Below are 25,068 nucleotides of genomic sequence, written 5' to 3' on the forward strand. Positions count from 1 at the left end.
TGCACTACATACCAGTCAGTTCTTAGAATAACTTCATGAATTCTGTGGTCACCCCTACGACATCTACTGCCGCCAAAATGGATGGAATATCAAAGGCATAGCAACAACCCCTTGTTATGATAACTCGTAACATTGAATTTACTACAGCTGACCTGGCAACTAAACAGCTCACGGAAAGACATTTCCTTGAACGTATACCCCTAATGGGGAAGAAGGCAAAGCCGCACAGAAGATGTGTGGTTAAAAAAATCGCCAAAGAAAAGATACACAATATTGGAGCGGTGAATGTGGGGCAGCGTTGTGTTAGAAGAATGCTTCAAGGCCTACCTTACAGTGCTCAAATTCTAAACACCTGCTTCCATCGCTGAGATACCGGGTGCTCATATTATAAGGAAAGGTTATAAAAACCATCTTTTAAGATCATTTTAATGAAAGTTTCATGCTTCAAGGCGTACCATTCACTGCTCAAATACGAAACAACCTGCTTCCATTGCCGAGATACAGGGCACTCATATTATAAGGTAAGGTTATAAAACCACCTTTTAAGATCATTTTAGTGAAAGTTTCATGTTCCTATCTCATATAATTTAAGAACAATGATGAATAAATCATTTTCGAGCAAAATTTAAATGGCCGGCTGAATATATTACCGCCAGAGAGACGGCCACGGAATTTAAATCACCGCGCAAAAGGGTTAACTTCACCTTGTCTTTCAAGATGTTATGCTTTCCAACACAGTTCTTCTAGAAATTTAAAGTAATAGTTTGCCTAATTTCCCTAAAGCTAAAACAAAACTGTATGCAACAACCTTTGGCACTGATGTCTTCAGAAATTCCATAATTTGCAGTTATTTACAACTCCACCAAGTATCTTGCAGCAGCAGTAGTAGGCTTGGAAGGCTTGAATGATGCCTTGATCAGTTGACTGAGTCATTGCAGTTGTATTCTTTTGCAGATATGTAGATGTAATCTTTCCAGCTTTCAATATCAGGACATCAGCAGAAAGATGGACTGGACAGTGATCCAACAGAAAAAAGAAAAGCCTTCTTTTCACATATTTTGGAATGCAAGTGATTTCTTACTGATGGCATAAATTCAGTTTCAAACCTGCAGGCAAAAATGTCACATTTCATCCAAGCACTGGAACTGTTCTTGAAGATGTGTTTATGTATACAACCTCTTTATTTGACCGTCACAACACAGAAAATATAGAACTTCAAGGACAATGCTCAGTATAGTTCTGCTACATGTTTCAGCCATGAGTTGATTGCTTTCCATACAATACGTACAATTCTCCATATGATGAAGCCCCAACTATTCCATTAATTATTTCACAACATTATTGGACCTCCTACACAATTTTATAAGAAACTCGAATTTACTATTCGTCAACAGAAATGTATGAAAAGTAAAACCAACGACCGATTCGATGTTATTAAACATCAATCAAATTTTAATTTTTTATATATGACTTGTTAGTGTTTTAAATAACTTACTTATTGTATTCTTGTGCAATTTATCTCAAATGATTTATAACATTGTATCAAATTTTATATACTGCAGTTCAGTGGTGTATGTTTGTTGAAGTGTGTTTGCCTGATGATGGCCACTCATGGCTGAAACATGTAGCAGAACTATACTGACCATTGTCCTCGAAGTTCTATACTTGCTGTGTTGTGACGGTCAAATAAAGAGGTTGTATATATTGTAACACGGCAGGATGCACAAAATTAAAATTAATGTGTTTATGTGCCTGAAATACCAGGGACTAGGGTTTTTGCTGATGGGCACTGGTTTCAGCGTGTGATTTCCAGTCTTACTGGAACACAGTAACAGGTTCACTTTTTGTTAGTTTTCATATCCCATATGCTGGGTACTTTTTCAAGATCTAATGATCTGTTTTGGAGCAGTTCGTAGTATAGTGCCATTTCATCATGATGGAACAATTGAACTTCAATGTACTCATCATTTTGAGGTGTTGTATGTAGAGTTTCACATAACTGTTTTGCTGATGCACTATCACCAGGTGCAGGTTCACCTGTCAAACCTTCCACCTCAAAGCCATCCTTCAGAAGTTTTGTATGTCTCAACCATGTTGAGTAAACTGTTAAACTGAACTGTTTGAACTTTCAAATTATGCCATCTGTACGCCATGCTTTTGTAGGAACCACTTTGGCAAACACTCATCTACATAATTGTTTTCATGAAGTATAGTCATTCTTCCTTTACAGTCATATGAATTCTATGGAATCAACAGATGAATGCAGTTTGTTTTCTTCTTTCAACCAGCAGCATATTGTTCCTTCTGAAATTCCATACTCATCTCATCCCATTTATTTACATTCCATAAATCCACTACGTATAGGATAAGGAATTAGTCATTGATAGTACAAATAACACTACATAGAAATAACAATATAAGATTAAGGTCTTAGTTAGTTGATTGTTGATTGTTAATATAAGATTCATTACATTATTCAATACCATAATAGATCACAGTTAATTATTGGAGTCAAATTTACAGTCAAAGTATTTTTCCAAGGAATAAAACGAGTTCATCAACAAAAATCTTCTTAAAACAATTTTAAAATGTTTAACATCTTGAGCCAAGTTCCTTATATTAGGAAGAAGCCAATTAAAAACCTTAATCCCATTGTAGCACACTCCTTTCTGAAATACAGTCAACTTACATATAGGATAATGGAATTTATTATTATATCTTGTATTCCTATTATATAACTCAGAATTTAACTTAAATTGATCTTTATTATTAACCACGAACATTGCAAGAGAAAATATATACTGAGATTGAAGGGGTAAAATTTCCAGTTCCCTGAACAATTCCCTACATGAATCTCTGTTCCCAGAGTTCATTATAATTCTAATTGCCCTTTTTTTTTGCATCCTAAAGATATGTATACTATAAGGGGAACTTCCCCAAAAAATCAAACCATAGGTCATAATTGAATGGAAGTAAGAAAAGTAAATCATTCTTAATGTACCCTGAGACATGTAAGATTTTAGGGCTCTAATTGCGTAACATGCGGAGCCCAATCTAGACATTAACCAATCCACATGTCCATTCCAAGACAATGTGTTATCAATAATAAGCCCCAGAAATTTAGTATTTGTAGTGTTAACAATCCGATCGTCATCCTCATCATCAATATGAATATCCATCAGCTGGTCGTTCTTAGTCAAAAATTCAATAAAATGTGTCTTCTCGAAATTTAATGTAATAGATTATCTTGAAACCAATCATTTATGTTTTTAAATATTAAAGAAGCCTTGAATTCATAATCAGCAGACCTAGGGTTAGTAATGACTATGCTAGTATCATCAGCAAAAATAATGGGTTTGGACTTGTTCAATACGGTATAGGGCAAGTCATTTATATACAACAAAAACAACAAAGGACCCAGAATCGAACCTTGGGGGACTCCGTTTTTAATTTTCCCCCATTCTGAGTACCTCAGACCGTTATTCACAACAACTCTCTGATGCCTATCAGCAAGGTACGACTTAATCAAAGCACCAGCCTTATCAGCCACGCTGTAAAATTCCAATTTCGATAGTAATATATCGTGATTAACACAATCAAAGGCCTTTTTGAGATCACAAAAGATACCACCAACAAACATACCACTGTTCAAAGCATTTAATACTTCATTAACTAGTTCATATGTGGCTATTTCAGTTGATGGTTTACTCCTAAAACCATACTGATCTTTAGCTAGTATATTAGTATTCATTACATGTCGGTGCATTCTTATATAAATAATCTTTTCAAAAACTTTGGAGAAAGATGTCATTAATGATATCGGTCTGTAATTACACATATTGGTTTTATCTCCATTTTTGAATAACTGCTTTATTACTGAATATTTTAACCTGGTGGGGAAAACACCAGTTACAAAGGCTCTGTTACAAATATAGGCTAGTGGAGAACTAATAAATGGTTCACTGCGTTTTAAAATTTTAACCGAGATCTCATCATATCCATTAGAGGATTTGGGTTTAAAGGACCCAATTACCCTTTCAATTTCCTTATATGTAGTCTGATTTAAGTGAATTTTAGGGAATGGTCTAATGAAGGCTTGATTCATATATTTTGCATGATTAGCTGAATCAGTCCCAATAACATGTCCATTCATTACCCTTTTAATATTATCAGCTATAGTTAGAAAATATTTGTTCAAAGACTCAGCAATCATCAAGCGATTGTCCGTAAGTTTCCCATCTATCTTTAGAAACTGTATGTCCACCTTATTATTATACCTACCAGATATTGATTTTATAACCTGTGTTTGTGTGTTGCCTGGTTCAAGTAAAGGTCAGGACACCAACTGTCATGATTTTGGTTTCTTATTGTTCTTTTCAGTCAGCTGGAAAATGAAGTAATATTACCTTAAAGTAGGTTAAGGCCACTTTCTTTCCAATTCATTAATGGCTAGCCTTTCTGTCATTCAGTGGTGTATACTCAGAGCTAAGGGAACAGTATTAAATATAATACAAGTAAATAAATAGATAAATTAGTCTAAAAAGAACATTTCTGGGACCAACTGATTTGAATATCTTAGGCAGAGAAATGTTTTCCAGTGGGTCCCACTGTGTCCATTTGATGATATTTTCCAGGAACCTGGGAAATGGCAAGTGATAGCAACACCTGTGCAGGATGGAGAAGAAGGCAATGTTTATCAACTTCAGTATCAGTTAAAAGATCTTCCACCAGGAGACTTCATAGTGACACTTCGAGCAAGAAATTTTTATGGGTGGACGATTCAGGCAAAACCACATTCTTTTACCATAAGTATGTATTAAAAGCCCCATTTGCTTTTTACCTTAGTTATTTGCAAATACAGATTGTTTTCATGTGTTGGGATGTTCATAGAGAGTCTGTTCCTTGGACAAGTTTGGTCCTGTAAAGAAAATGATTTTGTAGAAGAAACCAAATTGTGAAACAAAGAAGGCTGCATGTCTGCAGACTTTATAACGTGTACGTTTGTTTTTAACAATTTAAAACCACAACCTGAAACAAATTCATAACATAATAATTGCTAATAATAACCATTTGAATATAATTCTAAAGTAAAATATTGAGATGTATATTGTCTTTTGGAATAGTCGCTATCTCACTGTCAGTAGCCATTTCAAATCTTGATGTTAGCTTGTGTTTGTTGACTGTGATTTCATCTATGTCACTGCCCTTTCCTCTTCCTGCATCTTGCACTGAACTAGCTTGAGTCACAGAAGTTTTTGGCTTCCTGCATAGTTCTAGACACATGGCTGCCCTGCACCCCTTCTAAGCTCACAGTGACTGTCATACTTCGCAACCATGCTTCTAGAGGTAAACATGATTACATTATTTATTATACTGCAATTGGGTTTTAGCCCGGTGGCAGTAGTACACAATAGGACACAACAGACAAGTAACACGCATTACACTAAGTGACAACACGTTCAAACAAAACACAACCTAGAAGCATCTCTTGGGTTCACATGGGCCTCTGGAAGTGTCAAGAGAGCTGTATGCATGTGCTTCCTCAGCACTCGGCTCATGCGACAGTATTCCTATAACACAATGCTCAGGTGCCATAACATTGAACATATGTAAATCACTTATTAAATGCAATAACACAAACCTCCAAACTCAAGGTAACAAGCATAGAATACTGATCATGCATTGCTATGTTCTCACCTAATGTGCATAATAATCCTTTGTTTACATGGGTTTGATGAACACATTCTGATTGTACATGATTTATATTTAGACTCCCATTATATATGACACACAGTTAATTATCCATTGGTCAGCCTGTGTGCATGTGCAGATCAAATAGCACAGATGTATGTGCAATTGAGTTCACAACATACCCACACCCAGTGCCCATCCTCACAGTGATGCCGTGACTTGCTGTGAGAATACTTGTGCTGGGTAGTGTGGTCCAGCCATCACAGACTCATAATAACCTTGCTTTTCTTTCTTTTTCTTTTAAATATGAAGTATTATATAGTTTTGTCCAAAAATATTGCCTCAGAACATAAATATAGTGATGCTACTGCTAAAATATCACAGAAAAGTAATGACTCTAGAACAGAAAATTGGCATTCTTGATAAAAGGGGTGTGGTGAAAGTGTAGCATCTGTTGGAAGGCATTTCTTGCTAATGAATCCTCTGTCAGAACTATTAAAACAAATCAAGCAGCCACCAGGGCTAGTCATGAAGCAAGCATGCCAGAAAGTGCACATGCTGTTTAAAAAAAAAGCTATATTCCATGAATAGAAGAAGATTTTGTATACGAGTATGTACGTATAATAGGTATACATAAAAGCTGCTACCTAATAGCATATATGAGTATGTACATACTGTACTTGTTTCTTTTTAACCTTGAGCTTTTGTAACAATTTTGGGACTTATTCCCCTTAACTCCTTATTTCCCACAATAATGAAGTCCATGTACCACATTGTTTTTATATCTGTGGTGTAATTAGAGAATGTAACCCCCCTATTAAATAGGGATCACTGTACACGAATAACATGTACCGGTAATAGAAGTCAGACCTCTGGGCATCAGCCAGATAGGATTGGGCCAAAACTGCCGAGACCCACTTAATTGTCTAAATCAGTTTAGAAGCATGAAAAGCACAAAAGTCGTGCTTTATGAAAAGGAAACCCAAACATCATATTGTCATGTGCAGGGATTGTGCATGACTTACAGACAGATTCTGGATGGATGATTGTATTTATTGTACCTTATAAATTCACTACTTGGGACTACAGGCAATGCAGTGCTATCACTAATCCACATTCTTTACAGTTCACTGTTATGCACTAGGGTTCTTAGTCTTTGCTAGTCATATCCTGGCAACAGATTTCCACACAGTGTGAGTAGTTATACCAGTCTCACTGTAACTGCACAACTTTCTTTGTGCCTTTATAACCCCTCAGCATGAACCCTGCAGAAAACACAGCCTCTCTATTATTGAGAAGGTTTGTTTACTGATCTGTTGCTTAGCAGTGGATGTCCTGTTGTTGTGCATACACTTCCACAGGAATGTTTTACTGAGCTGTTGCATAGGAGTAGGACTCTAAGTCACAATATTGAAAGTTGTCCAAGAGCTGTATACTGAGAAGAAGAATAAATCAAGAACTTTAAATTTCAAAGTAATGATGGCACATTATCAGAACAATGGTCTATGTTGAAAGAAAAAATAAAACAAGATTTCCAAATTTTGAGTGCATATCCACTCCCACAAACTCTACTATTCCATTTGGTTCACAGTCCATTCTTCTTGTGGAGAAGAAGTGATCCATTTCCAAACCATTTATAACTGATCATGATTTAAGATAAATGAAGATTGCCTGTACTTCTCCAAAATTATTTTCAGGTTTATGATTAACAATACAGAGTAATAGTGGCTAAGAAGCCTTACTGTCATCATTAATTAATGGAAAACAGTAATTTCATGGTAAGCCACTTCCAGAGTCTTAGTGGGTATTTTGTATATTTTTCTTCTTACTACGAGGCTCGTCCAGAAAGTAAGTTTCCCTGGGGCTGTTTACAGAAACAAAACACAATTTCATGGAAATGTTTATTGCAACAGATACAGCAAGTGTTCAGCTATTTTTCAACATAATCGCCACCGGAATTGAGACATTTGTCATACCGTGGGACCAACTTTTGAATACCTGTGTCATAGAAGTCTGCCGCCTGGGATTGGAACCACTGTGTGACAACCATCTCTGCCTCTCTATCATTCTCAAAATGCTGACGCTCACCAGACAGGAATTTCTTGAGGTGCAGGAAAAGATGGAAATCACTGGGAGCGAGGTCTGGGCTGTAGGGTGGATGATTAAACACCTCCCAGCTAAACTCCTGCAGGAGACTTGCTGTCCATCGAGCTGTGTGCAGCCTAGTGTTATCATGCAGGAAGACAATACCGCCACTAAGCATCCCACGCTGCTTGTTCTGAATGGCCCGTCGCAATTTCTGCAGTGTTTCACAGTAACGCTCAGCATTCACTGTCTCACCTCTGGTCAGGAAGTCGACGTGGAGAACGCCTCGTCTGTCCCAGAATACCGTGCACCTCACTTTCCGCGCCGATAACGTCTGCTTGAATTTCGTCTTACAGGGGGATCCACTGTGACGCCAATGCATTGACTGCTGCTTGGTTTCTGGGGTAATGTATGCAATCCACGTTTCATCACCTGTAATGATGCGGTCCAGAAACTCGTCGCCATCATCACGGTACCGCTGCAGAAAGGTCAGTGCTGACTCCATGCGCCTTGTTTTGTGTTCTGGTGTCAGTTGCTTCGGCACCCACCTGGCACACAATTTCCTGAACAACAGATGCTCCGTGACAATTTCGTGCAACAAGGAGTGGGAAATCTGCGGGACATGATTGCTGAGTTCTGCAATTGTGACGCGACGATTCTCCATAATGCGTTCCCGCACAAGCTCCACCAGGTCGTCTGTAATGATGGATGGCCGCCCACTGCGCTTCTCATCATGCACACTTTGTCGACCTGCTGAAAATTGTCTGCACCAGCGACGTACCATCTGCTTGCTCATGACGTTAGGCCCATAGACCTGGCACAGCTGACGATGAATTTCGATCAGTGCTATGCTCTGTGCATTGAAAAACTTCATCACCGACCGCACTTCACAGTCGGCGGGAGTTGGAATAAGAGCCTCCATCTTCAACAGCTGCAACGATGCTACTGTGGGAACGCGGGAAATTCCGTTTGTGCATGCGCCATGCTACGTCATTGCTCTATCACGTACGCGCGGTCGCTTCCCGCAATATAAGGTTTGCTAGTTGTGGGATGAGTGGGAAACTTACTTTGTGGACGTGCTACATACTTTTCTCTCCTCCAATAATTTTCGGTAACTGCCTCTTCTTTGTCGTGCAGTACTTTACAATAAAAGCTGTGATATCTGGCACTGAATGATTTAGAAAGCTCTATTAACTGGAAACCGACGAATTGATGATTACAAGAATGAAATATTAGTGTCCTAAGGTGGTCTTCAGATTCTTCAGATCCTATAAAATCCACGACCCCACAACACCAATAAAACTGCGTTTAATTATAACGTACTTTGAGATGATTTATTAGGAATTACTTAAAATAAACATTTAACACAATGAGTTATAAACTGCATTTTAGCTTTTATATGAGTTTTAGTTGTATTATACATATTAATAAATAATAATTATTAATTCCGACTATATACAGTAAGTTTTAACTTTTAACAACAAGCTTACTTTGCTTTAACTTGCTTATATGTTGTTTACATTCTTTAAAATGTATTGCTAATAATCACAACTACAAAAAATTGCATAATGTGGAGCCATATTTATCTGTCTATGGCTCTACAGCCCTTTGTTGGGCCTTGGCCACTTTTCACTTCTTAATCTTACATAGTCAGTAGGATTTTTTGGATGGAGGATCAGCCCTTTGCAAGGCCTCTACATATACACAGAGCAACCATGAACCCAGTGTTCGAGCGGGCGAAGACTGTTCATGCCTTAGACCGTGCGTCCACTGTGATCTACATGGATCTATATTAGGGCAACTAAATTCAAGTAACTTAGTTTATATTTCGTGGAATTTGCCTGATGATGACCTAAGTGAAGGTCGAAACACCTGCTTACAATAAATAAGCAACTTCTATTTTGTCTCCACATTGAAGATATACTTTTTTATGTTGTGTTGACAGTCCAATTCACATAAGTACAGGTTAGCTTAGTGAAAGATGGAAGAATAGGACAGTGCAGTGGTGGCTGGTTAAATAGTGAACAAGAAAGAACTGACATCTAGATTATAAGTCGCTACTGACAGTGAGACATTAACTGTTCCAAAAACATTACAATGTGATGTACATTTCTGAGGTCTGCTGTGATTAATTAGAAGTGTTAATTGTTGCATTGTCTTTATAATTTGTGCTTTTCTTAATTTGTTTCATTAATGCCAGTATACTTTATTATTAATTTTTTTTGTTATTATTTGCTTTAGAGAATGAAAGCCATGCGGCAACTGCTGAAACTAGTAAATTGGAAGGTAGGTTATCCTGACTCTAGTTTGTAGGTCAAATGAAATGTTATGACTTTACAAAATAATGTAGTACAAGTATACTAGCCTGATAACCATTTTAGTAAGAATTTTTTGTCACCTCCACCAGTGATTTTTATATATTATTTCCTTTTGTACTGTTGGGTTTCTGGAGTTTCCATCATCTGATATTCCAAGCAGAACACAGTTCTCCAAAAACTTCATCTAGCTCTGTCAGGTGTGAAGGAAGGGAGGAACTTACTCAATTGGGTAAATTGGAAAGAATTAATCCAATCAAAGGTTTTAAGTCCTTTCATGCTTGTGACTTCAGTATGATGGATCTAATTTTAAGTGCTTACATTGAGTTAGATGACTGACGTAGGTTGTTCAGTGATTGAGATTAACTCTTTCTAATAGACCTAACTAAGAAGTTACTTTCTCATCCATTCAACTGAGAATGGAAACAGATCCATTTCCTGAAACCATATGTTCTCTTCAGAATACTAAACAATGAGAAAAATCCAGAAATGCTATTATTCCCAGTGTACTATACGAGTACCATCATTGAACCTTTTAGAATTTATTTGCATCATTTAAAAAGTACACATACAGCAACTCAATCTTAAATTCTCACCTTAGTTGCAACCAAAGTCTGCTCTATAAAACTTTTTAATATTCTTTGATATTCTCCAATATTCATATTAAGTGTTCCATAGGTTAAAGATAGATTGTCTTATATTCCTTACTCCGCAAGTAGAAGCCATCCTAAAATTTCCAGTTCTTCTTGTAATTCTGTGCTGCAGCTCCTATCTTCATCCTCCTCTTTGTCATCATCATTCTTATCCTTCTCCTGGTCATCCTCCTTGTCATCATCTTTCTACTTCTCCTACTCCCCCCCTTTTCCTCCACCACTGTTACATCAAATATTGGACCAGCCTGTCCTCTGTTGTAGATAATTTCTACATTATTGCTGTGAAAAGTGGCATGATGCAGAAACCCAGTATAGTGAAGGAGATGCTGGCGTGAATTGGGTTTAGCACCCAGGAAGTAGATGAAATACATAAAATACAAATGGGACAATGGAGGCAACAGTGTACTAAAAAATTGCTTATGCATGGGACTTTTGCTGGGTCTCATGCAGAAGTGTAGTTCAGTATTTGTGAAAATTATTCTGATATTCTGTGTTCTTATACATATATTGAAATAAAAAAAAATATTTCTTTCGAGTTGTTAGTACTACTGGGAAAGTTACAGCAGAAATTTAATATATTATTTGCTTTTGTTTCCAGAAGGACGGATCAATAGTGACAGCACTGTGCCCAGGTTAACATCAGTACTTACAGTCATCAGTCTTGGTACTTTTCTGCTGTAGTGAGTTTTGTGGTAAGTTCAGAAATTTTGCTTTAGTGGGTTCAACACACTTTAGCAATGACATTCATATAAGCAGCAATGCCTTATTATATGTACTTATAGATTTTTCATTATTTGCATGAGGGCTATTCGAAAGCAACCCCTGGTGAGCTGTTAACAAAACAAGCAATGAGAAAAAATGCTATTATATACAAAAAAAATATGTATGTACTTCAGCTACATCTCAACAAAGTCACCACCGGAATTGAGTCAGTTGTTGTATCGGGGAATAGGTTTCTGTATACCTGGTTCAAGGAAGTGTGCTACCTGTGAGTTCAGCCATGTTTTGATACCTTCCATTAACTCATAACTGTTGAAGCATTGTGATTGCAACCAGTTCTTCAGGTGGCAGTGGTGGATGATTTCAGGAAAGAGAATTGTTATTGTTTTAGGTTAAATCCAGTAACATACTTATTTCATGTAGCACAGTTTTTTAAAATTTTGTACACATTTCCTCCATAATTTCTAGGGTGGTGATGTTCGTTTACTTGATTTTCCTTTATAGATGAAAACAGAACTTCACTGCAGTAATAGATTTGTGTGCATGGAGTTAATTAGAATTAGTGAATTCAGTAAAGATAGAGAAGTTAGGTTAGGTAAAAAGTATCAGTTAATACAGGATGTGGCAAAGGAACCTGACGATTTTTAAGATGCGTTATGTTGGCAGCCCCGGAGGATGGGATGGTGGGGACCGTATCATTTGCTAGCTTCACTGATGCCGTTGCAGTAGGCATGGAGCAGTTTAATTCTCCTTTTGAAACGTTTTTTAAAAATGGCAACTTCTTTGTTAAAGTGCAGCAAATGTTTCACAAGCATTTCAATAATGCTGGTCATGGAAAAGTTCCGTGCTACAATACCATACAGTTATGGGTAGAAAACTTCGGAACCAATACTTTCATGTTAAAAGAGAAACCACCAAGCAGTATGCGTACAGTGCAATTGCCACAGAACTTTGAGGCTATGAGGCACTCATTCTAAAGGAGTCCTAGGCGTTCAGCCAGGAGACATCTGTTGCTGTAGGAATATGTGATCACAGCATGAGGAGAATTTTAAAGAAGGATCTAAATTTCCATTATACGAAATGGTGGTGGTGCAAGAGTTACGTGATTGTGACATGGCAAGCTGTAGCACTGTAGCTGGGCGCTTAATCAGAATTTTATCTGACAATGTCATTATCCTTATGACAGATGAAGCACACTTCCACTGTGTCAGCAAATAGAATTTTCGCTATTAGGGAGAGGAAAAATCCACAGCATCTCCATCAACAGCCTCTTTACACTGCTAACAGTATGTGACTGTTTGCCGCAGAGTGGCAAAATTCAGAGTCATAGGTCCTTATTTCTTTGAAGACAAATGAAGAAGACATAGTGTAATGTATGTGAAATAAAATGGCATTCAATGTTCATTCATTTTGTAACAATAAATGAGAAGTTAAAATAAAAATTTCGCTGCTTTGTATACTTTTGAAAATTGTCGGGTTCCTGTTCCTAATCAAATGGGCATGAAATTGTTTATGGGCATGGAGGTAAAGCTTTGTACATTCTTAATCTGTGAACTAGATGGAAGTTAGCAACATACTTCCCACACTGTACTTCATTATTTCTTGGAATAAGTCTCCAGCGTGATTAAGTATAAGAATTGTTGAGCCCCAGAACTATTCTTGACATTGAACATGGTACTGAAAACGAAAAAAAATCTGTTTATGACATGTCAGTTATGTGACTGAACAATGAGGAGCGTTCCGTATATAATGCCTCATATTGTTTTAATGAACACTACAACAGATACAGAAAGCATAATAATGCAGTTAAATAGAGCAAGATTTCAGCTACTTACAGCTATTTTTCCAGATAATTACCACCATTCGTTATGCACTTTTGGCAGCGATGAACAAGAGCCTGTATGCTGCGCCCTAAAAGTCTGCACCAGCAGAGGCTAGCCACTTTCTTACAGCTCCAATGACAGTGTCGTCATTTGGAAAATGTTGCTCATGTAGTCCATCTTTCATAGGCCCAAAGAGATGGAAGTCTGAAGGTGCTAAATTGGGGCTATAAGGTGGATGTGGTAGGACAGTCCAGCCAAACTTTGCAATGTGTGGGGGTCGCCAAACTGGTATGGGGTCTAGTGTTATTGTGTTGCAAGCGAAAGGTTGTCTGCTTCTCTGGCCTGACTCGGGAAGTTCTGGCTTTCAGCTTAGTCAGCGTCATATTGTAGCATTCAGAATTGACAGTCTTACCAGGCTCCAGGAAATCCAACAAAATCACACCCTGCCTATCCCAAAAGATCGTGCACATCACTTTCCCTGCCGATGGCTGTGTCTTGAACTTCTTTTTTCTTGGGGCATCTGAGTGTCGCCACTCCATGGACAGTCTTTTGGATTCTGGCTCATAGTGGTGACACCACATTCATCTCTGGTGATGATGCTGTCCAGAAACTTGTCACCTTCAGCCTCAAACTGGTGCAACAGGTCCTAAGAGACTTCCATTCGATGAGTTTTGTGGTCCTGTGTAAGCATCAGCGGGACCCACCTGAAACAAACTTTGCGACAATCCAGCTTCCCCAACATCATATTCAATGCATTACAGCCGATATTAAGCCATGCACACAGTTCTCTGGTTGTTATCTGCCGATCTGTATGGATGAGCTGATCGAGGTGCTGTTCATTGTGAGGAGTGGCAGCTGAGCAGGGACGCCCAGGGCATGGCTTGTTGTGCACTTCACTTTCGCCACTGTTGAAACACACTACCCACCGCCTCACTGTGCTGACATCCACTGTATTGTCTGTACACCTTTAGCAAGCGTAGATGGATGTCAATGGGTGCAATTTAATCATACTCCGCAGAATTAAGGATGACCTCACAACAAATACATGGATACCTCAACACCAATTCGGCTTTCGACCAGGACATACAACTATACAACAAGTGCATAGAATAACCGACGAAATCAACAAATCCTTAGAAGCGGGAAATTACTGTACAGCTGCGTTTCTGGACGTAAACCAAGCGTTTGATAGAGTCTGGCATGACGGCTTGCTATTTAAAATCAGAAAGACTCTTCGACCCCCATACCCCAAACTCTTCAAATCTTATCTGAACGACCGATATTTCCAAACCAAAGTAGGAAGCGAGACGTCAGAAATTTACCCCATTAAAGCAGGTGTACCTCAAGGTAGCGTTCTGGGTCCAATGCTATATGTACTCTTCACATCAGACATTCCAACATCAACAAACACCACTACCGGCACGTTCGCAGATGACACAGCGATCTTATCAAACAATAAAAGCCTGGAGCTAGCCACAGTACATCTACAACAACATCTCGATACCCTCCAGGATTGGTTCAAGAAATGGAGAATAAAGATAAATGAAAGTAAGTCCGTTCATATTACCTTTACATTAAGGAAAAAGAAACCAACAGTCGTCCATATAAATAACACCGTTATTCCTAGCAAAGAAGAAGTTAAATACCTCGGAATGCATCTAGACTGCAAAATGACGTGGAAATGCCACATAACAAAAAAACGTAAACAAATAGATTTACTGACCAAGCAGATGTCCTGGCTTATAGGCAGAAGATCAANATTTCTGAAGAGGTAATGTTGATGGACATTTTCCTCGCATGACATGTAATAGTCCTTAGCGAAATCATTAACCTATAGAATGTACGTAATTCTGATTGTTAATAAATAAGTTCCCCCCCCCAAAAAAAAGGGGTGCAATTTGTTTGGCAGTGAGAAATTCAATAACACATCTCTATTTCGTATGCACTTCTATGTCAGACACCATTTTGGTAGACTGCTCTGCTGTCGCTGTCTGTCACATGACAATCAAACTAACAGTTGGAAGGTTCACCCTTTACTACAACACAGCCAACATCCATCTCAGATATCACATATTAACACAAAAAAATAGGAGGCATTATATATGGAATGCCCTTTGTTCATGCTTCTAAATATAACTTCTTGCCACTGGATAACAGCACTCCTATCTTACAAAGCCCATAAGACACATACCACCTTTCACCACATATAACCTTCATGGAAATTGCAGTCAAAACTCCATACAGACAGCACAGGTAAGGAAAATATATTCATATATATCATATGTATGTAAAATACCGATTTCTATAAAACTAACACCAATATTACTATGTATCAGATGAAAATGCCAAAGATACGAAATTTCACACAAATGACAGAACTACAAATTCCACCAACGAAAATCATGAGAAGCTAAGGGAGACACAGTGTAAAAAGGGTTTTATAAAATCAGAAGGAAGAATATTAATGTCAGTTTCAGCACTCATTTAACAGTTAATATTTTATTCATCTATTTATTCATTCAGTAGTAATGATGACACCATACCAGGTGCAAATAGTAGTGTACCACCTTACATACACAGGGACTTAAATAAGGGCAAATTGCGTTATATTGAGATGCACATCATATATGCAGATCCAAATAAGATGTTATTTTTCTACGTAGTCACCACCCTTTGCAATGCACTTTTCAAAATTTTCCACAAGCTTCTGTATTCCATTACAAAAAAGAAGAAGAGTTTTTGCTTGTTGTCGAAGCCAGAAATGCACCGTCTCCTTCACCTCATCATCGCCGTGAAATTTTCGTCCTTGTAATGCTTCCTTAAGCTTGCCAAACACATGATAGTAGGATGGAGCGAGGTCTGAACTGTAAGGAGGGATGATTTATGGTTTCAAATTTCGGTTTATGGATGGTGGTAACTGCAGCAGCATAAGCAGCAGTAGTGTGCGTGGTCATGCTGGAGAAGGAGGATGCCTTCGGACAGAAGTCTGTGACAATGACTGTGAATTGCAGGCTTCAGTTTTTTCTTCTAGCATGGTGCTGTACCTTAAACTGTTGACTGACTGTCCTTTCTCTTGATAGTATTCAAGAGTTGGTCCATCCATATCCCAGAACAATGTTAGCATAAGTTTTCTGGCAGATGGTACCAACTTGAACTTTTTCTTGGAGGGAGAGGATGTGTGTTGCCATTCCATTGATTGTCTTTTGGATTCTGGTTCATAATAATGAACCCAGGTTTCATCCCCCATGAAAGTGTGCACAAGAAACTCTTCACCCTCAGCATGGTAGCATGTCATGAAAGCTCTGAAACTCAACACATTCTTCAATTTGTGTTCATCAGTCACTTGTCTCAGCACCCACCTGGAACACAGTAATATTTGAGAGTCCCATGGATGATGCCATGTGCAGATCTGATGCTAATGTTCAACAAAGGGGCAAGAGTGTCCACAGAAATTCGCCTGTTTTCACCAATAAATGCGTCCATGTGAGCAACATTTGCATCACTGACGGTTGTGCATGGGTGACCTGAGCGATGTTCATCAGTCATAGATGTTTGGCCTTCTTGAAATCTCTCTACCTTCTGGTACACTTTCCTTTCACTCAGACAGCTTCCACCATACTGTTGAATCATTCTTCTGTGAATCTCCCTTAGTTTAACTCCTTCTGACCACAAAAATCTTATTACAGAATGCTGCTTCTCTCCAGTGTAATTTTCTAGCAAGGCGGCCATGATTCTCACACTGTCATTCGAATCGTGCTTGTCCTGCCATCGGTTGCATGCTGTCAGAACCTGCCCTATAGTTATAAATACATGCTGTAGTAGCTTCATAAAGTTGTGTCCAATCTTATTAAATATCCAGTCAATTTGCCCTTACTTATTGAAGTCTCCTCATAATAAGCAGTATGATGTATATCATGAATTTGGCACATTAAAGATGTTTTATATTAGGGAAATTAAAAAAATAAAGCTACTTTTTTCTTCTAGCACTCACCAGGATAAATTGAAAACTGCAAGTCAGGCATTGCTGTAGCAAGGGATACTGTTGTTCTTGAATCTAGACCATACCAATTTCTGATCTAGCATAGAATTGTGACAAAGCTATTGAAATTCAAATGTGCAGACAAGAGGTAAAAAGAAAGTAATACAGGTCCAAGGAGATATGTGAAGTGATTTTACATTATGAATTATGTGTTTTTAGATGTCCAGTATAAGATGTGTGGTACGATTGTGGCCTTCTATACTTCTGTCAGCAGTGCCTTACACTGTCTTACCCTTGTGATTGTAACAGAGTTTTTTGCTGTAACATAAATAAGTAATAATGGAACCTTTGATTCAAACTCCAGATGAATGTTTCCTTTGTGGTTGTTTACAGAGCTGGATGTTTCTGGTTATTTTCACTATTAAAAGAGTCCCTTTAAATTTGGAGGTTACAGAAAGTCTCACAGAGGTTACAGTGACATAATTATTTCACTTTCTGTTTATTCACAGACTGCAAGGAAGTTGTTGCTTTTCCTTCAGACTGTATGACTGAGACAGCACTGGTGATTATGAGAAAATATGTTTGAATCAGAAAAGGGCAGTAAGAAAAACAAAGTCTTTGTCCAGTCAAGTGGAGTACCTGGGAGATATATGATGGAATCTTGTATTTCCAGAATTTGTGTGTGGATTCAACTTTATTACTGAATCATCAGTGTGGATTTAATTACATTTTAAAGACACTTCAACAATTGGAAATGCAGCTTAAACAGAACTAACAGTTCAATTTAATAGGAGAAGAGGAATCTCTTGTAATTTATGATAATTAATAACAGTTTTCCCCAGTATTGTATATGATGGCACTGTTTTTACAATTATATTTGGTCTTTTATCCTGGGTGCCATAAATTAAGTAAAATGATTTGTTTGAGGATTTATTCACTATGTGTTGAGTCAAATCTAAAAGGATAATGTCATCATTACTATGGAACCGAAAGAACTTTGAATTATGGTGATAAAATCAGGGGATTGCATAAGTGGTCTAGAGATGTAATATCATGTAAACCATGTTGCAAAGAAGGCAGGGTAGAGTAAGGTTTTATTAAAAGTGCAAGAAGTTTTAGATGTGTGTTTTTTTTACATGGTATTATAATTTATGTTTCTGAAACAGTTACACTTGACACATTTCATTCTCGATTTAAATGGCTGTTTTAGACATCTTTGTTTGTGTAAAGAGATGGTAACTTTCTACTGACATGTACCAGGAAAGTGGACAGTTGTTTTGAAGATACATTTTCCTGCTGTTTGACATCATGGTAAAGCTAACTGAAAGTGAATGATTTTTACGCAACTTACTTGCATCATGTGGAAGCATATGTTGAATTCATGGCAGTTAATTCAGTGTAGTCTTAAGATGATAATGCGTTGGCACTAGAACTGTTAATCAAATGCAACTCCCTTGCAGAAATTATATATTTTTTTATATCACTGTTATCTCCATTATAAATGAATTGCTTCACATTATTGTTTTACTACCTTAATTTCCAGTTGTGAGTCAGCAGAACTTTGTTAACCTCTTCCTACAAAGCAATTTGAAACATACAAGTAAGCACAGTCACAGTCGCTGGTATTTCATTTTTTTACTGATTCTTATTAAAATAAAGTCAGTTTTCTGGCTTTTTCATACAATTGGTCCTAGCATTTAATGTTTGTGAAACGATTGTTTGTAGTCTGTATGGTGTCTTCTGTATAACCAAGTCATCAAATATGCTGATTAGGAATTATTACCCAGTAGACATGTTCTAAGTTGTTAAAGGCAGTATCTGAATATCTGGTTTCAAATTTGTGAGTTTTATTTAAATTGTACCATTGTGAATATTCTAGCATTTTGCAAACTTTAATGTCCTTCCATTTAAAAGAGTTCTGTTTTGTGTATAACTGGAAAGCAGAGGGAGAGAGAGAGTTTCCACTTATATCCATTGCTTATGTTTATCCATCATGATATAAGATAAATATACAAAAGCTTTTGTATACTAATTTTTTATTGTAAAATCATGTGTCTTTATGCAGTAAAATTTCCCTACATGTCAGATATACATGTATATTGCATTGGATATTGTATCTTATTTGAATATTATTCATGAAATAATTATAGATGTAATTGTAACTAGATCTGAATTAATAGGAGATATATTATATCAACTTTTCACTGGGGAAAAGTGTTTCGTTGAATAATTGTTTAATCCAATGAGATAAGAATATCATCTGTGTCCTGTGAGTTTGAATTCTGAAATTGGGTTAGAAATTGGAGTCATTAAAAATTCTAAATGAAAAAGAAAATAACAAAAAACTAGGTCACATTTATGTGGCACAATACATTTTTCTTATAATTAATCCATGTAATGTGTTGTTTTTGTATGTTTTTATTCTAAATGGATGCACATTATCTGTTACATAATGCCAAGACATACATTTCACTTGCTAACTTTCAGAGGCTGTAAAATTCTAACCAGTCAGAGTTAACTTTTCAAGGGAATATCTGACTTTTCACTGATGAGATAAAAAGAAAATGAAAACATTCCAAATTATGAATGTCTGAAATGCATTCAGCTATCACTGCCTCTCATATTGCAGCTGAATTCTGAAAATAGTAACAAAAGATGCCCGATAATAACTCTCCAGAAGTATTTTCTAAGCAGCTCTGCAACAATATTTAGAAGAAGGAAGGTATTTTAGATTTAGAATATACTGAAATTTAAACATTATGACAGGAAAGCAGTCTATGCGCTGTGCTAAAACTTTTATGAAAAGTGGAATTCTAATTTGTGTATGTTGATAATTAATTGTGACTTCTGAGCTGGTTAGCGAATTTCTGGAGTGATGCACAGTGATATGTTACAACACTTTTAGAACAGTTGTTAACAATACAAACTTTAAAAATGCAGTCAAAACATTTTCTTAATGGACGATCACATATTAACATGGTAGTGACCGGATTTGATACATAATTTGAATAACTTACTTCTGGGCAATTTCATATTTCTATTAAAGGAAACATTTTTCATTATTACTCTGTAATAACTGACTAAAATAGCAAAGAATATCACAATTGAAATTTGTTACTGAATGAAGTCATACATACAGGCCTTACTCTGGTTATTGATGCAAGCAGGTGTTTTTAGTGATTTTTGTTTCATTGTAAAGAATGAAATCCAAATATTTTCTTTGTGGGATACCTAAGAAAGGAACAGTAGAAGAAGTAATAATAGTAACTTACAGCTGCCACTTGGACAAAGTTAAACAAATCCTGATTGTGTAGAAATGAAAATGTTTTTCTACTGTATAGAAATCAAAATTTTCTCCTACTTTACATATTCTACAGTTTAGTTTAGAGAGCTGTTAATACACTTAGAAAATGTGCCTTCTTGAATCTAATGATTTCTGATTCCTTTGAATCGGTATTGGTAGTTATTATCTGAAATTACTTGTTGCTAATCAGAGGTTTACTTTTTTACTGGTCATAACTTAACCTGTACCAAAGATGGTTAATAAGGATGCAGAAACATCTGTCACTGGTGATGTTACCAAGACACTGGAGACCCTCAAGAGTGTTAAGCTGAGAGCAATAGCTTTTTTAATTTTGGGAGCCAAATATTTTGGCTGGTAAACAATAATGTGGGGCTGACTGTAAATTTAATATCCTGAAATAACATGAATGACAACATGCTTAAAATATATGTAGATGTGAAATTTTCATCTTGAATTTAGACTTCATTAATAAAAATTATTGAAAATAAATTTCAGATTTCTCAAAGCTGTACATTAAACTACCGCATAGTTAATCCAATGTCATGTTGACATTTCTTCTGCAGTATCACTTCCTGATCTGTGTTGCCATGATATATTCATGCTGATGTGAGGTATCTTCATAAAGTGACTTGCTTGGAACTGGACAGCTATGATTTGATGCCAGTGGAGGATTTCGATTTTTCTCTCTTTCATCATCTTCAGATCACAGCTTTCCAACCCAAATGAGTTCCAAGGCAGGCAAAACAATCTCTCCATCTAGCGTTGGGGTTATGAATACACCTCCTGCTTCTATTTACAATTTTGTGGTTAGGTGCATCGTGAGAAATATAATTTTACATTTTATCTACTTTATACCATTGAATGCTTATATCTAATCTATGATTTTATACCTTACTGAGGAGCCTTAAATCACTTCAGCTGCTGCTGTTATTGTTGCCAACATTCCCAGTGATAAAAGGTTTAAGTTTCATGCATTTTTATTGCACAGTGTTTGTAATATAATTATAACAGAAAATCAAACCTGGAGAAAAAATAGAATTGAATTGTGTATAAATTGTGTGTAAGGGATTATCAAAACCAAAGTATTTGATTTAACTCAACAGAGTTTGTGTACCTATGCAGTAGCTGATTTTACAGCTGCTAGGGAAGTAACTGTTGATAGTTGTTGAGAGTGTATAAAATAATTTCATAGTTCATTATGAATAAATACTTCTGCCTAAGTATCTGTAATGCTAGTAAAAACATTACATTCTATACATATATATATAATTATATTAATAACAATAGAAAATAATAATCACTTTGTATATATGTTGAATGCTATTTAAATTTGAGTGTGTAACAGTTATGTTTTTAATTATATAATTTTATTTTGGTGAGCTTTCTCTGTTCCTTGTGTGACAGCTTGGCCTGGATACATTCTGCATTCCAGTGCTCTTTTACTTAATATTAAGATTATGTTGTGGATGTTCTGATTCTTATTGCTCTTGGGAAGTAGGTTTGCTCTGAGTAGTGTTATTTTGAATGCTAGATTTCAGAGAATAAGATGTCAGTGTTTTTGAATCATTTGCCTGATGGAGAGACCTTGTTGTACTCCAGTTTTTGTCATATATTTCCATGGTAATGCATTTTTCAAGTTTTTGAGGCATGTATGCTAATGAATTGGAATAACAAAACTAAACTGAGAATATAACTGAAAAATATTTTGCACTTTTTTTGTATACCAAAATGTATCAGACTGTGTATTAAAATTCTGAAACTGATAATGGAAATAAGTTGGCTGTAAGAATTAATAAAAGGATAATATAAGATTTTAAATTATTTGACGTGCTTGGCTTTGAAATTTCTTCCAGTCATATTATAATATGTGCAGAAACATGTGTAGAGTTTGTCTGAAACCAAAACAATTCTGGAAGAATGTTACTATTCTTGTCCCCCCCCCAAATCAACACTTTACTTGCATAATTACTATTTATTCTGCTTTTCCTCAGTTCCAAATATAGCAAGTGCACAGGAATGACAAACTCAGAAGTATATCAAATTCATACTAACTCTTTGGGAATTGGAAATTAAATTAATTTTTTGACATAATGTTGTGACTGAAACAATTTAACACCTGTAAATACACATGATTTTAGTTGTATTGGATTCATTGCATGTCATATTCAGGTTATTTTTGTTACAGTTCTCTATCTGATGACCACAGCTTGTTATTCAGTTGACTTGTTATACTAAAGAACAAATTATGTTACCTAGACTGCAAATATTGATATAAATTATGCATTATCATGCTATTTATATTGCATTCGCTTTTTAAATTTTAATTCTTTAAAATGGATTACAAATTCAAACATATCCCAAAAGCAATAATAATAATGGAACAGCTAAATATTACAGAAAGGAATGGATCTATATCTTAAGCTTTTGTAGAATAACAAAATACAGTTGATCCAGAAATATGAGAAGAATTTTAATATGGCAAGGAAAAATCTGATGTGCAAAGTAACAATGAAGTTTAAGTAGATAAGAGTATCAGAATGGAGAATGGTCATGCCATGTATTCCCTCTGATCCCTGTCATTTGAAAATAGATTGCACATTAATTACAGTTTTACATGCAGTCACATTCTTTTCATGCTATTAAGTATGAGATGGAATCACTAAATTGAATGGGAGAGCAATCTGTTTCCACTGCAGATCGTGGATACAAAACATTAAGGCTGATTTAATATAAAGTAAGTGAAATCATATATTGGAATCACTTATTTCTTTAGCCTTCTTATAATTTAATTTCAGATTTTAATAAGTTTTATGCTCCATCATAAAAATTGTAACATTTAGATTAGAAAACATAATAATGTTGAAAAAGAATGTTATTGTTAGTATCCATTTTGTTAATTCCTGCATGTTGGTATCCAAATCATAATATTTGTAGGTAAAATGATACTTAATGTCAAAAAAAAAAATCGCCCTATCAATTACATCTATTTTAGTAACCCTCCAAAAGGAAGTTTTTATAGCACTCTGTGGTGGATTTGTGACTCTCAGATTTCCCTGTCTCCTGCTGGTTATATCACCTGCCATGGTTACTCTTGCATGTGCCATATATATTTAATAGTTTACTATGTTTTTGAAATAAATTTCCTGCTTAGTTTCTACTGAATGTAGGTGAGAAACATGGAATAAAGAATGCACAAGGTCTTTTTGAGGGTTATGTCTGCGTAATGCAAAAATTGATGAGTATGATGGTAACTTTTTATTTGTAGGATATTATTTGACCAATTTTTAGGTGAAATTTTACTGCTGTAATTCATTCACGTGTTCCATCTACTGCATTCTCTACTGAGTTTAAAATATTCTAGGACAACTATTAAGAAAGTAAACCAGTCAACATATAAGTTACTGAAATAATTGTATTGTTTGTGTTGTGTTTCATCTAGAGATATATGAGTCACTGTTCCTCATGCTTTGTATCAGCCAGGAAGAAGTGCAGTATTTACTCTGCTATTCAGATCTGGTCATCGCATTGCCTAAATCCACAAAATAAGAAAAGCATTGTACATGTTGTAAGGTACTGGTTAAATGGCACTTCTAAGGAGTTGGAGCGGGTTAAAATGTACTATAAAGATGTATAAGAGTGTAAATATTCTGTCTTGTCAGTTTATGAAATATAAAATAAATAGAAACTGGATATATATTTGATATTTGTATGTGTGTGTGAATGTCTGTCTACAGTGTATTTCAATTAATAGCAGTTTTAATTTATGGAGTAATTGTGTTAAAGCAAATTTAGTTTTAAGGCAATCAGTGTATTATAAATTTTTATGCATTATAATGCAGGACTCTAATTGTCTTAATTATTCATCCTTAAGTAAATATTAAAAATGTTTGATTATATTTCTTTAAGATGTGAACAGTTATTCTTTTAGTTATATAGATAATATCACTTAAATGGACAGGAAATTGTAATACCATTTCACTGATGGTCTTGGAACCCATGAGCCACTTTCTCAGTATGTGTTCTGGGCTGACTCTGAATGTGCACCAAAGATGCATGAGGTTTGGCAGTTAAGATCCTAAATTGGTGTTGTAGCATTTTCATTAGGTGATGGTGAAACAAACAACTGTGAATTAAGTGTAGTTGTACCTCTTACCAACATTTGTTAGGGCTCATCAAGTCCATCGATTGACAGGTCATGAGTAGCAGCTCAGTGAGTTAGTTTTATTTTTAACTGCTGTGATTTTTTTAGTCACAGAACAAGGAGAGAATGCCAAATTCTGTTTTAAACTGGGTAAAACGCCAAGAGAAATTTACAAAATGTTAAAAACTGTCTGTGGTGATGAAGCCTTAAGATGTAGCAGTGTACTTGAAAGGTTTAACTGATTTAACCTTTAAATGCCGGACTTTTGGAATGATGGTAAGCTTGAGCTGGCCGGAGTTTAATTAAATGCTCGCTGCTGGTGCGCGTTTAAATGCCTGTTGCTACTCTGCGTTTAAA

General features: G+C 36.1%; 2 protein-coding genes across 3 annotated transcripts in view; one reads left to right on the forward strand and one right to left on the reverse strand.

Moving 5' to 3' along the window:
* The window catches only part of LOC111875452 (neurotrimin), a 290,813-nt gene extending 266,338 nt beyond the window's left edge, over window positions 1-24,475 (forward strand). Inside the window, exons 8-11 of one of the 2 annotated variants that reach the window (XM_023871718.2) lie at window positions 4,635-4,809; window positions 10,018-10,062; window positions 11,343-11,436; window positions 17,776-24,475. In XM_023871718.2, coding sequence (XP_023727486.1) covers window positions 4,635-4,809; window positions 10,018-10,062; window positions 11,343-11,425 — 303 coding nt within the window. In that variant the 3' untranslated portion in view covers window positions 11,426-11,436; window positions 17,776-24,475. Of the gene's footprint in view, window positions 1-4,634; window positions 4,810-10,017; window positions 10,063-11,342; window positions 11,437-12,650; window positions 12,864-17,775 lie in introns of those variants that run through there. The other variant, XM_023871725.2, reaches the window with a different exon arrangement.
* On the reverse strand, window positions 16,238-16,917 carry LOC111875384 (histone-lysine N-methyltransferase SETMAR-like). The gene is made up of 2 exons (XM_023871604.1): window positions 16,745-16,917; window positions 16,238-16,646 (listed from the first exon to the last, which is right to left on the reverse strand). The coding sequence occupies exons 1-2, from the start codon at window positions 16,915-16,917 to the stop codon at window positions 16,238-16,240; spliced, it is 582 nt and encodes a 193-aa protein (XP_023727372.1).
* Window positions 24,476-25,068: the final 593 nt, after the last annotated feature.

Source organism: Cryptotermes secundus, unplaced genomic scaffold, assembly GCF_002891405.2.
Source record: "Cryptotermes secundus unplaced genomic scaffold, Csec_1.0 scaffold589, whole genome shotgun sequence".
Classification (NCBI taxonomy): Eukaryota; Metazoa; Arthropoda; class Insecta; order Blattodea; family Kalotermitidae; genus Cryptotermes; species Cryptotermes secundus.